This window comes from Eurosta solidaginis, chromosome 2, assembly GCF_040869045.1.
Source record: "Eurosta solidaginis isolate ZX-2024a chromosome 2, ASM4086904v1, whole genome shotgun sequence".
Taxonomy (NCBI): Eukaryota; Metazoa; Arthropoda; class Insecta; order Diptera; family Tephritidae; genus Eurosta; species Eurosta solidaginis.
Window position 1 is genome coordinate 153,884,292 of NC_090320.1, and position 14,138 is coordinate 153,898,429.

The window sequence follows — 14,138 nt, forward strand, 5'->3', positions numbered from 1 at the left end:
TCGTGCACAAGCGCGCCATTTTTGGGAACAATTATCTAAGTTTGCTAATGCGAATTTCAAAGACCTAAACCTTTATGCACAAGCGCGCCGTCTTTGGGAACAATTATCTAAGTGTTTAATGTGAATTTCAAATTTTATGTATCCCCGCTAAATTCGAAGGCACAAATGTTTCACCTGCATACAAATATGGTTTCCCATTGTTGCCGCTTACCTATAATAGCCCCTACCAAAATCCTAAAAAATTGTTCCAAAATAATTTATAGCGTACCAAAAATCTTAAATAGAATTAATTTTTGACCGGCCCATTTTTTGTGGCAAATTTTACCTACACGTAAATACATAAGTCTTTATTTAACAGATTCTTTGTTTTTTATTTTAGTTGTTTTCAAAAAAACATGAAATCACAAATAATGAGTTAACTTTTGTTGAAACTAATTTATTTATAACAATTAATGGCAAATTTGCTCGAAAATGTTGTTGCATTTGTAGATTTAATCCTCATTTTAGATAAAGTACGTCTTATACTGAACAAAAAAGAAAAAGTTACAAAAATATGACATTACATTTTTTATACTGCCTTTTATGCTAATTACGAAACAAAAAAACGTCCCAAAAACTTTTTGATTTTAGGTCAGAGCGGCAACCGGCATCATAGCGGCCGTCTTGCATAGGCAGTATATTACCCACTATCTATATATTATGACGCTAACAAAATTTCCATACAATCAATTGACAGGCTGTTTCGCATACTTAGCATACGTAAAATCATATAAAAGTTATATGAATCGATTCGTATTGATCAGCCGCAGTGCATAGGCCTATTTTTGTTAACAAATATTACTCTATTTGTTTATAATTAATAGAAAAAGTTTTTTGTAAATTCGAACAATTCATACAAATATCGAAATTAATTTTCGTGCACAAGCGCGCCATCTCTGGGAACAATTATCTAAGTTTTCTAATGCGAATTTCAAAGACCTAAACCTTTATGATTCCCTGCTAAATTCGATAGCACAAATGTTTCACGTACATACAAATTTGGTGCCCAATGCTGCCACTTACCTATAATAGCCTCTACCAAAATCCTAAAAACTGTTCCAAAATAATTTGTAGCGTACCGAAAGACCTTAAATAGAATTAGTTTTTGACCGGCCCATTTTTTGTGTCAAATTTTACCTACACGTAAATACATAAGTCTTTATTTAACAGATTATTTCTTTTTTATTTTAGTTGTTTTCAAGAAAACATGAAATCACAAATGAGTTAACTTTTGTTGAAACTAACTAAATTCATTTATAACAATTAATGGCAAATTTGCCCGAAAATGTTTTTGCATTTGCAGATTTAATCCTCATTTTAAATAAAGTACGTCTTATACTGAACAAAAAACAAAAAATTTACAAAAATATAACATTAAATTTTTTATATTGTCTTTTATGCTAATTTATTTTATTTCTTATTTTACTTTATTATATATTCGTTTATTTCAACTTAGTTTATTATTGTTTAAATGCAACTTTTTTTGTGGCAAATTTTACTTACACGTAAATACACAAGTCTTTATTTAACAAATTATTTGTTTTTTATTTTAGTCGTTTTCAAGAAAACATGGAATCACAAATAATGAGTTAACTTTTGTTGAAACTAACTAAATTCATTTATAACAATTAATGGCAAATTTGCCAGAAAATGCTTTTGCATTTGCAGATTTAATCCTCATTTTAAATAAAGTACGTCTTATACTTAACAAAAAACAAAAAATTTACAAAAATATAACATTAAATTTTTTATATTGTCTTTTATGCTAATTTATTTTATTTCTCATTTTACTTTATTATTATTTAAATGCAACTTGACTGAATCGGAAAATTTCACGTTGTATATTAAACGAAAAAAAAACGTCCCTTGATTTTAGGTGAAAACGGCATCCGGCATCATGGCGGCCGTATTGCATAGGCAGTATTTTACCCACTATCTATATATTAATACGCTAACAAAATTTCCATACAATCAATTGATAGGCTGTTTCGCATACTTAGCATGCGTAGAATCATATAAAAGTTATATGAATCGATTCGTATTGATCAGCCGCAGTGCATAGAATTAATTTTTGAACGGCCCATTTTTTGTGACAAATTTTACTTACACGTAAATACATAAGTCTTTATTTAACAGATTATTTGTTTTTTATTTTAGTTGTTTTCAAGAAAACATGAAATCACAAATAATGAGTTAACTTTTGTTGAAACTAACTAAATTCATTTATAACAATTAATGGCAAATTTTCCCGAAAATGTTTTTGCATTTGCAGATTTAATCCTCATTTTAAATAAAGTACGTCTTATACTGAACAAAAAACAAAAAATTTACAAAAATATAGCATTAAATTTTTTATATTGTCTTTTATGCTAATTTATTTTATTTCTTATTTTACTTTATTATATATTCGTTTATTTCAACTTAGTTTATTATTATTTAAATGTAACTTGACTGAATCGGAAAATTTCACGTTGTATATTAAACGATAAAAAAACGTCCCTTGATTTTAGGTGAAAACGGCAACCGGCATCATGGCGGCCGTATTGCATAGGCAGTATTTTACCCACTATCTATATATTAATACGCTAACAAAATTTCCATACAATCAATTGATAGGCTGTTTCGCATACGTAAAATCATATAAAGTTATATGAATCGATTCGTATTGATCAGCCGCAGTGCATAGGCCTATTTTTGTTAACAAATATTACTCTATTTGTTTATAATTAATAGAAAAAGTTTTTTGTAAATTCGAACAATTCATACAAATATCGGAAATAATTTTCGTGCACAAGCGCGCCATCTTTGGGAACAATTATCTAAGTTCTAATGCGAATTTCAAAGACCTAAACCTTTATGATTCCCTGCTAAATTCGAAAGCACAAATGTTTCACGTACATACAAATATGGTGCCCAATGTTGCCACTTACCTATAATACCCTCTACCAAAATCCTAAAAAACTGTTCCAAAATAATTTGTAGCGTACCAAAAAACCTTAAATAGAATTAATTTTTGATCGCCCATTTTTTGTGGCAAATTTTACTTACACGTAAATACATAAGTCTTTATTTAACAGATTATTTGTTTTTTATTTTAGTTGTTTTCAAGAAAATCACAAATAATGAGTTAACTTTTGTTGAAACTAACTAAATTCATTTATAACAATTAATGGCAAATTATAATTTTTTTAATTAATTATAAATACATATGTAATAGTAAAGCGCCGATTGCATACCTAACAGGTGGTGTGAAAGAGGTTAAATTCCTTTAGCGCATTTCTTCGTTCTTAACTAAAAATTATTGTTTTTTGAATTATGACGCTATTGTAAATTCATTTATAACAATTAATGGCAAATTATAATTTTTTTAATTAATTATAAATACATATGTAATAGTAAAGCGCCGATTGCATACCTAACAGGTGGTGTGAAAGAGGTTAAATTCCTTTAGCACATTTCTTCGTTCTTAACTAAAAATTATTGTTTTTTGAATTATGACGCTATTGAAGTAAATGGGCGATATTTGTATATGTAGTTTATATTGGTGATATAAGCCTACTGGGGAACCGAGCACCCAAAACTAACTTCGCTAGCGCGCCAACGGCGTATCTCCCGGGTGGTGTATAAAAAGCAAATTTTCAATTCAATTTCAAGTAATTTCACCACAATTCTATGTAAATTTCATTTGATTTTACATATTTGTTATATTTTTTTTAAGGAGCTCTACACCAAAACTTATAATTACATTTGAAAAGAATGTAGAAAATTTAAGAAAATACAATCAAAGATTATAACGTCTTAGGTCAAATTCAAAGTTTTAATGAGAACTTTAAGTAAGATAGATCAGTTTGCTATATTTCCACTCACTTCTCAACTATTAACGCATTATTGCACTACCCCAACACTGGATGCATAGAGTGAGTTGAAAAAAATACAAGTTGGTCGAATTTCGACCACGGGCGATACTAGTAAATATGAATGAAAGAGGAAAGAGATATTGCTATTTTTTACACAGTCATGATGTTTATCATAGCACTGGGATTTTGATATTGGGGATTTTGAATTTGGGGATTATGTGTTTGGGTATTTTTTTTTTCTTTGGGGATTTTGTGTGGTATTTTTTTTTTTTTTTTTTTTGGATTTCGTGGCACTCCTTTTCCGAACTTTCCAAAAAAACGTATTTTATTTTTGTAAAGAAGTACACATAACTATTAAATATCTGAAAGCGGACGCGACACATGGATAAAAGTAGGATAAAAACGGATAAACACTCCGTCTCTCATAGTGTTTTTTACTTTTTTAAGTCTAGAAAAAATTTAATAAAAGGAAATATAAAGATCTGGGTTGAGCCGCACAACTATATAAGGGAAGGACGTCATATTTTGTTATTAAAACAGCCTAATTCGCATTACCGATGAAACCTATCTTTGAATTATGTTTCTCTGGCCAGGAGCAATAAACTATTTTATCTCCAAATCATACACATATTTGACCTATAAACCCAAGCGATAGAAATAAAGTCTAACGATATTTGATTTTCGGTTCGTGCAGGACCTTATTTTGGATTTGTCCATATACTAACCTCTGGATGAAACTGAACTCCGTAAATTCGCATAACTTCGTTATATATTGCAGTTACAATTCGATTTGTTGACCAACCTCCAATTTTCAATTTGTCTCCCACGCGTTCAACACTATCCCCATGTGTTAGCAAAACAGACTGTGTACGACTAAGGCGACTGAAATTGAAAAACGGTAATATTGTTACTTTAAAAAGCTTTTATTGTATATTTTTGTACATAAGTATATCCACGACTAAGAAACAGTTACCGATGCTATTCAATTTGGTATATAGTAGCTAAACGAGGTATTGATTACTCATGTCGAATAACGCCTATTGTATTTTTGTAAATTTTGTGAAGACAATTTCGGAAGACAACTTAGCATGCTGCAGCGGCAGAACCCGAACATAGCAGCACGGGATTAGAGGGTACTCCACGTATCCCGGCCCATGGAGCGGGGCCAGTACTACATCCTCCAAATTAATAAGGAATCGGAGGATCTGTTGCACTCATAGCTGGGGAAAATATTCCGGGGCGCAGATAGTATGTTTATGCGCCTTGAAAAGAGGAGTCCTCAGAACAGTAACCCCAATACGTTAAAAGCAGGGGAGGTGGAAAAGGACCTCGATAACCTAAAAGTACCGGCAAATGATGAGGGCAAAGGCGCAGTGGCAGAGGTGTACGAGCAAATCAATGGTGCTGAAAACCTTAAGAAAACCCAAAACATGCTAAAAGCAGGAGAGGTGGAAAAGGACCACGAGGGCCTGGAAGTAGCAGAAAAAGACAAGGGTATAAGCGTAGAGGCGGAGGTATTGGAAGTGGACAAACAGCTCAATGATACTGCGAGTCGAACAAAGACGCTTCGAACAGGGGAGGAAAAAACGGACCTCAAGAATCGGGAAACAGCGGAAAAAATGCATTGCGTGAGCCCAGTGCCGGATAATTTGGATGGAGACAAACAGCTCAATGGCGCTGCGAGTCTTAGAGATAAACCTCCAACACAGTAAAGTGGCATCGAGCGACCTCCTCCTGACTCTTGAGGAGGGTTCGTTTGATGTGGCGCTGATACAGGAGCCATGGCTTCCATTTGGAGGAAGCTTTCTGGACTCAGCGCTCGCGGATTGTGCGTTTATTACGCAAAGACGGAAAACAGGGTTAGAGCTGCAGTCATGGTAAGGAAACACCTATACTCGTGCACGCTATCTAACTTCAGCACCGAAGACCTAGCGGTAGTCGCAATAGAGGGAAAGAAAGAACCTTCCATTATCCTGGCATCCTGCTACATGGCCCATGACGTGGAAACCCCATCAGAGGAGTTCAAAAGGCTGGTGGATCAAGAAGGGTGCAGAGGACTGCTTGTCATAGGCACGGATGCGAATGCGCATCACAGCTTATGGGGAGGGGACGATATTAATGATAGAGGTGAGTCCCTTTTTTGTTACATACTACATAGTAGTCTACAGGTGGCCAAGACGGGTAGCATGCATACATATTCTGGTCCTACGTCAAGAAATGTGGTTGATATCACATTGAGTTCTGAACATGATATATCGGGGTATTGCAGTATGGCTTAAAATTCATTTGCTTACATTACATTAAATTCATTCATACATACATACATTTTGTCATGTGCCATTGCCCAAAATAAAGAGTGCAATCAACTCGAACACAATAAGTATTTATGCATTTCTATATGCATGATTCATATTTGTTTACGTTTGTGAATCAGTTGTATTTCCTAGCGAACTGAGTGCATACATATACATATATGTATATGAATATGTGAGCTGGAATCATCAAACGATCCTATTGTGCGAAAATAAGTTTTCGAGAAAAACGCGTTTAAAGATTTTCACTTGTTCTATAACAATTACTCAACAAAAGAAAAACGGTATTTTCGCACAATAGGGTCGTGTGATGATTCCAGGTCACAGATATGTATCTAAATAGTTTGTTGGCGTGCACACTGACTCTATATGCATGGTTTGATGACCTGCATATATGAAAAAATGTACATTATTTTGTGAGTATTAGTGTAAAAAGGTATTACAGTATATAGGAAATATTTGTATAAAAAGAACCAATTTTGTCAAATAAGGAATCAATTCTGTTCGACCACTTCATAGAAATGCTACATAAATACTTTTTGTTATAAATCTATTACATGGCGATCCTGCCAACTTGCTCGGATAAAAAGCAGACTGCTATTTCTTTAGCAGGCTGCTAAAGTCCTATGCTGCGGTAATCCTAAAAACAAAACAGATGCTGAATCAACCACAAGTCTTAAACTATTTCTTGTTGGCGTATGACGACCGGCAATTTTACTACCTGTTATATTATGCGGCACTGTTGTGGACATGTAGATGCCTAACTTCAATTCTTACATGTCGATAAGCTGAGTTGTTAAATAGAACGGCGGTGACGGCGAAATATCACACCCAATTGATGAAAAATGCATTTGGAGCTTCACAAATGCTTTGCGCTGACCACGATCTATTTCAATCCGTACATTGTTCAATAAGCAGTTGCATAATAAGAGTGGAATAAGACTGGCAGCAAAATATACATAAGTATAATTTAGTTTCACTTTGGCAATCTAACGGTTGCTCACCAAGCAGCAGACATTTTTCTGCTTAGGGTAAATTAAGAAAAAAAAATATATTTTTTTTTTACATGCAAGAAGTAACAAAAAGGAGTTTGACGCCATCGTTGAAAATGGCATAGAAATTAAATTTTAAACAATATTTTGTAAAGTCAATTGAGTAAGGAAAAAATAAATTATACTTAACTATTAATAATTTGAAAAAAAAAAATTATAAAAATATTAAAAAAAAATAAAATCAATAAATATAAAGATGTAAAAGAAAATTTTAAGTAAGTTGGAATGCCTAGAAGAAAGAATAAAAATAAGGAAATTTTATCAAAGTAGTTACATTGGTCCTTTTTTAAAAAGAAACAGGAAAGTAAATAAAGGAAATTCTTATTTTTGTCTTGGTGGAAAAAACTAGCAAACGGCATTATGATAGCAATAGCTGGATATGAAATAGGAAAAAAAAAACTCAGGAAATTCAGAGAACAGGATAGTTAAATATGAGCCACCAGTTAAAGTAGAAACAAAAAATATTCAAAATATTCCAGAAGTTTGGTTAGCTGTTTTGTTTTGCGTATTCATGATATCAATCATTGCAATGGCTATGATACTAAAAAATATTATTATTATTATTATTGTTTATTAGGAAAAATATACAAATATCTAACATAATTATGTGTAGGAGCACAAGCAACGGTGGCCATCGGCTCCGAATTTAAATACACACACAAAAACAATTGTAAATATAACAAAATTTTCTTGGTTGAAGATTTTTGTATGTAAATGACGATTCTAGCTCAATTTTGTATGGAAAAAATGGTGCAAGGAAAAGTATATATATACACACACATATATATATGCTAGGTGTCGCATCCGTTCTTCCGGTTTGTGTTCTGGCTGATCTCACCTCTGGCCGATCTCACAGCTAGGTGACGTGTTTTGGCAGATCTTCCGCAAAGGGCCGCATAAGGAAAAGCTTAGTGGTGTATAAGAAAAAGCTTAGAGCTTTTTACCTTTAGCAGAGCTTTGCCGTAAACATGACAGCATATAAATTATATATATATATATATATATCAACAAACCGCAAAATACATACCGACACACACTCCATATACATACATTTAGATAAGGGCTGCTTGTCTCAATGTATATAAGTTGGACATCTTTTGAGTAAAAAAATGAGGATCGTTAAATGGGGGGCCCTACATTTTTAAAGGGCCGCAAATTTTTAAATGCCCCTCATATTTCTAATGAGTCCTAGACTTCACCCGAGCCGTTTTAAAGAGTCCCATAGATTTCTAATCGAGCGACTGCTCCCCAATCCCCCACCCCCCCTCTTTTTCTCGTCTACAAAAAGTAGCAGTTGGACACCTTTAGTAACGCCCAAACCCCCAACCCCCGACCATCCATTTTTCTCGTCTACAAAAAGGAGTCGATGGGCACTTGTAGTACCGCCCCCTTTTTTTCTCGTCTGCAAAACGGGCCTGTCGGGCACCCGATCAGGGGCAGATTGAACATTTTGTTTGATTGTAAGTTTGTGTACACATGCTGATGCTGGTCCATATATATATGCATGTAAGAATTTCATAATTCCATTTGGGCTCCTTAAAAATGAATTTTATTTTTTTAAATATGAATATTGAACATTTTGTGTACATGCCATCACATATGTTTGTACATGGGAATATCAACAAACTACAAAATACATACCGACACAGTCACATCCATCCATATACATACATTCAGAAAGATAAGGGCTACTTGGCTTAATGTAAATACTTACTTTTTTTGTCAAATAAACCTTTTTCAAATAAATAAAAACAATTTTTATTTAAAATTTTAAAATTTTTTATTTATATTTTCTCCATACTTTGGCGTGGTTAGCAATGCGTAATATACTTGTGTGTATGTGTGTGGTTTCATAAAATTGCTACTATTTTTCTAAATAATCTTTTTGACAACATTTGTAGATGGAATATATTCATACATTTTATCATGGATGAGTATACAATAAGCAGCGGTGTTGGCAGATACGGCCTTGTGAAATTTTAGCTCAATCCGAATATCGATGGGACCGCTTTTTATAGATTCATTCTGATGTGTAACATCTAAAACAATTATTGGAGCATGTTGAGCAAATTGATCAGGCGATAAAAGTGGTTGGGGAGTGCGTCCATAGTAACTTTGTTGAAATTTCAAATACATGTCATATAATAGAGCATATCGATTTCGATCAAATTTAATATTAAGATCATCATATGGATATGTAGTGTAGTTGAGGTGAACTTTAACATCCAATAAGTCACAACGTGTAAATTTATTTTCATTTTGAAATCCTAGAATAATATAGCGAGGTCTTTCATTTTCACCAACCAATTTGACATTCAATAAGATATTAGTGCTTTCCTGTAGAGACGGGTTATGATAAACATCCCAACTTCTAAACGAAATGTTTAGTGGTTGTTTGCTATTAATTGTTCTCAACATAGTTAACCGATACGAGTCTGAAAGTACAACATGTGGAACTTTCCATGCAATATTTAAAAGTTTTAATAAAAGCTTTTCCGATGGTGTAGTTGACGTCATAACAGCATCATCTTCTTTGGCTCGTATTAAGATTAATTCATGTTTACAATTAACAATAATTTTATCAAAATCTTCAGCGAATCCAAGCAGTTTTTTCAACGGTATACAAAAATTAAAATGTCCAGTCTTTAGGCTAATATTTTCAAATGGACACCACACTGCATTTTTTAGATAGGTTGCAATACCCAACTTTCTAGTGCGATCAATTTCTATTCCATTAATTTCATATCGAATCTCCTCGAATAAATACGCCATACAATTATTAAGCAGCTGCAGTTTTTGAAACTTGCGAATTACTATTTGATATGAATCCCTCAATGTATAAAATTCTCTCGCTAAGTAACACATATAGGTCTTGATTTTGTATAGGGATCCGAATTTCATCATTGTTTTGAAACGATTACAGATATGGTATGTAGCTATGGTCATCCTTTTTTATTATACTATTATCAAATATGGGTTTGGATAAAACGTTTATTATATCACTCATTTTTTAAACTAAATCCTAGACTTATTAGGAACTCCTTATTCGCGGGGTTTAAATCAATTTTGAACAGCAGATTTTACTTCTTTAGAGTGTAGATTTTTTGTTTTTGTAGCCAATACTTTTGAGGCTGATTGAAAACTATTCAAAAAATCTGCATTGGATTTTTATTAAAAATTATCATTTTTTAGATAGGTTTTAAATGCAGTCTTATTGATATGTTCTCTCCACGAAAATTAACCAAGCTACCAGTTTGATCAACAACTCTAAGAACTAGAGTGCTTATTTGACGTGTATTAACCGGTAAATATATAACATTAGCAGGTGTTTCTGATATTTTATATCCTGGACTAACTCGAAGCGAAAACTGATGAATTGTATGCATAGATAGTTAATTTATATATGTTCCGTTGATGATATTACATTCAACAGATATCGTGTTTATTTTTTTATATCCACTGGATTGTCGGAGTAATGAACAATCCCCGGCTTCAGTACTCTTCTACTGAAACCTAGTAATGGACCAATTGAGCGTTCTTTATCAAAATTTACTTCTTTCTTAAAGCTCATAATTTCAGTTCGAAATGTATTAGGGTTAGCGCTTATATCAATATACCCTTGATTTGAAGGGTCATATATTTTAGTAATTGTTTCAACTATATCATCCATTTCATATGTTCCGACAGGTATCTCAATAATATTCGATCAAATGTGAAATAAATTGTTTTCTTTGTCCACATTTGGAATTGTGTGATATGAGTCAAAACTGATTAACCCACAGGCATAATCTTGTTTGAGTTCTAAGGGAGGGAAATAATTTGCAATCAGTATAGATGAATTACCACTTATTGTTAATGTAATCGACATGTTGATAGGCTATCATTAGATACTTAACTGAAATAATTATTAAAACACTTTTCTATTTATTTGTTTATTTATTTACTTTATCAATTTAAATCATTGACATCCACCCAGGAATTGTGTTCAGAAGAGAATCCTAACCATTTAACATAAACTCTATTGTTTCGACGTCTCAAAACTTTTTCAATTAAATATACATGAGGGAGTTTAGTTTTCAAAAGTTCATATTCATAAAATCCTCCCTTAATAGCATTACCTTGATAGTCTTCAAGTATATATGTTGTAGGGTTTGTGTTTTTAATTGACTTTATTTTAAAAACTTCTGTTGTCCAATTTGGTGTATACCCTTTTTCAAATACATGTTTACATTTACTTATTCTAACCTCATCATTAATTTTAAATTTTGGTCTATGAAAAACTTTAAAAATGTTGTATGCAGTGCCCAGTAAATGTTCTTCATTCGAGGAATTTACCTCATTTGGAGTCATTTTGATGGTCCTGTGAATAGTATTATTATCAGGGATGCACCTTAACGTTAAGCTAATCGTTTATCAAAAACTTTCCACCGTTTCCGTTGAAACACTTCGAAATATTATCGATAAAGAAATTATCAAGATAAATTGTATCTCGTTTTTAACCGAAACGAAAAGCTTTCGTTAACGTTAAAAACGTTAACGAAAACGTGATACTTTATGTTTGAATTGTGCTGGCAATGCTATAGCCATGGTGAAGCCGTAAGGTGGCAACAACGAGCGCACATACACACACAAACTCTATGTAATTTGTTTGTGTAATTCGTTGGTGGTAATGTCAAAAATACTCTGAGAAATGTTCGTACTGTCAAAATTCATGAGAAAAGTTGCAATCAGCTTGGCTAATGCTTTCACCTTTAATGACTCCGCCATCAATCAGCTTTGCCAGCATAGTTTGAAATTAATAATCAACATAAACGATTTGATTTCGTTTTGATATGGCAGAAAACGAAACGAAATCATTTCGTTAATTTGACGATCTTAACGTTAATAAACGAAACGAAATGACTTCGTTTCGTTTATTAACGTTGATTATCGTAACGAAATGATATCGTTTCGTTGGTTAAGCATGCCTGATTATTATAATCATTGACTAAATTTTTATAGATATCAATCCATTTATAATTTCCCCGAAAACTAAATTCTTTCCACATCATTCCTTTCAATGTTCTATTCAATCGCTCTATTATCGACGCTTTTAATGATGAAAATGTTGAATAATGATTTATGTTATTTGTTTGTAATAATCTCTTAAAGTTAGTATTGTAAAATTCCTTTCCATCATCTGATTGCAGGTTTTTCGGTATTCGGTTACTTGAATTTAAAATCTTAGCCATTGCATTTGTGACATTTTCTTTAGTTTTATCTTTAACTGCTTCAGCCATGCTTTTTTGGAAAATGTATCGATTACAGTTAATAGATGCTGATAATGATTATTACTATTTGAATACTGAGTCATTACCACCAAGTCAGCTTGCCATAAATCATCGATTCCTTTAATAATAACACGTCTTCGTTTAAAATTTTTTCTAGCTTGTTTATGTAATTCTTCTACAATAGCTCTTTTGTTATTCATTTTGTTAATGCTTTTATAGTAGGGAACTTTATTTTTAGCACTTCTACATCTTTTTCCGTGGGATGTTCTTTCAACACAACGAAACGCATCAATAATCCTCAATAATAGATAAGTAGTTGTTTATATTACTTAATTCCTCCCCACATTCACTTTTTATTCGCCGATCTATTAATTCCTTAAGAATCGATACATCATTTTCAATACTATTATTCAGGATTGTATTTATTTCTCTGATTTGATGTTCTAATTTAGTTTTTATCTTATTTAAAGCTTCGAAAAAGAATACTTTCGAAATGGCATCATCGTCTTCTATAGGATCAGCTAGGTTAATGAAGTATTCTTTTCTTGTTTAAATTAAGGTTTTTATTTCGGTCTAGCATTGTTTTCGTTTTCGACCGACTATTACCAAATGAGGAATGTCCAAATTTATTTATACTCATATTACTTAATAATATTTGCTTCTCGCAACTCTTCAATAATTGATATAATCTCGTTTTGATGGTTGTTATGACCAGCACTTGTTGAAGATATAAGCAACCTCAATCTATCAACCAACTCATTTGGATTATCCCAATATTGATAAATATTTTCACGGCAATCGATTGATTTCAATAAACCTCTACCCCTTATGAACGAGTGTGGATCATAATTGATCCTGATAATATGTAGATATTTATAAGATTTTGTACCCTTAATTTGACTATCTGGGCTATAGTTACGCTTGTGAGCAATAATATAATAAAATCTGTCGATAAGTGTGCAAATCATCCTTTTTATAATGTTGTGGTTTTCTATGAAATATTAACTCGAACAGATCTGGTGTCATTTTCCATTTATCTCTACCAAGCTGTAAAACATTTTTAGAACTAAATTTTAATGGTTTGAGTCCAAATCGCCATTGTCCATGTGAATCTCTATTCAGACCATACAATGTATCAAGCATTTTAATATCTTTAAGCAATTTTATATTGTGTAATAGTAAATTCGAGGGGGGGGGGGGGGGGGGGGTGAGTAAGCTTAACCCGTTTATAATCCTCATTTAATTGATTTTTACTCTGACGTTTTACAGGTTTATGTCTTTCCCGAATATTAGGATCTTCTTCAATTCTTCTCAAAATATCATGTTCAGTTAGAGTAGTATTATCATTTAAAGTTTCAGCTTGATTTTGACTTTCTACAGGTGTATGTCTTTCGCGCATATTAGGATCTTCTTCGAATCTTCTCAAAATATCATGTTCAGTTAGAGAAGTATTATCATTTAAAGTTTCAGCTTGATTTTGACTTTTTGCAGCCTTGTTTAGTAATTGTTCATCATTTAGTTTACTGGGAATATGCGCTGCTGGTTGTTCACAATTATTCATATAATTTATTTTTTCTTTAACGCCAATAACACTATCTAATTTTTGGG

The 14,138-nt window shown here is 32.4% G+C and overlaps 1 protein-coding gene across 4 annotated transcripts in view; it reads right to left on the reverse strand.

Moving 5' to 3' along the window:
- bur (GMP synthase burgundy) overlaps positions 1-14,138 on the reverse strand; it is a 707,220-nt gene that overhangs the window by 477,834 nt on the left and 215,248 nt on the right. For all 4 annotated transcript variants that reach the window (XR_010949680.1, XM_067766342.1, XM_067766343.1 and 1 more), the window contains exon 4: positions 4,622-4,778. Coding sequence is in view for 3 of the 4 variants with exons in the window: in XM_067766342.1 (XP_067622443.1) it covers positions 4,622-4,778 (157 nt within the window). In the remaining variant the exon portion in view is untranslated. The remainder of the gene's footprint in view (positions 1-4,621; positions 4,779-14,138) is intronic.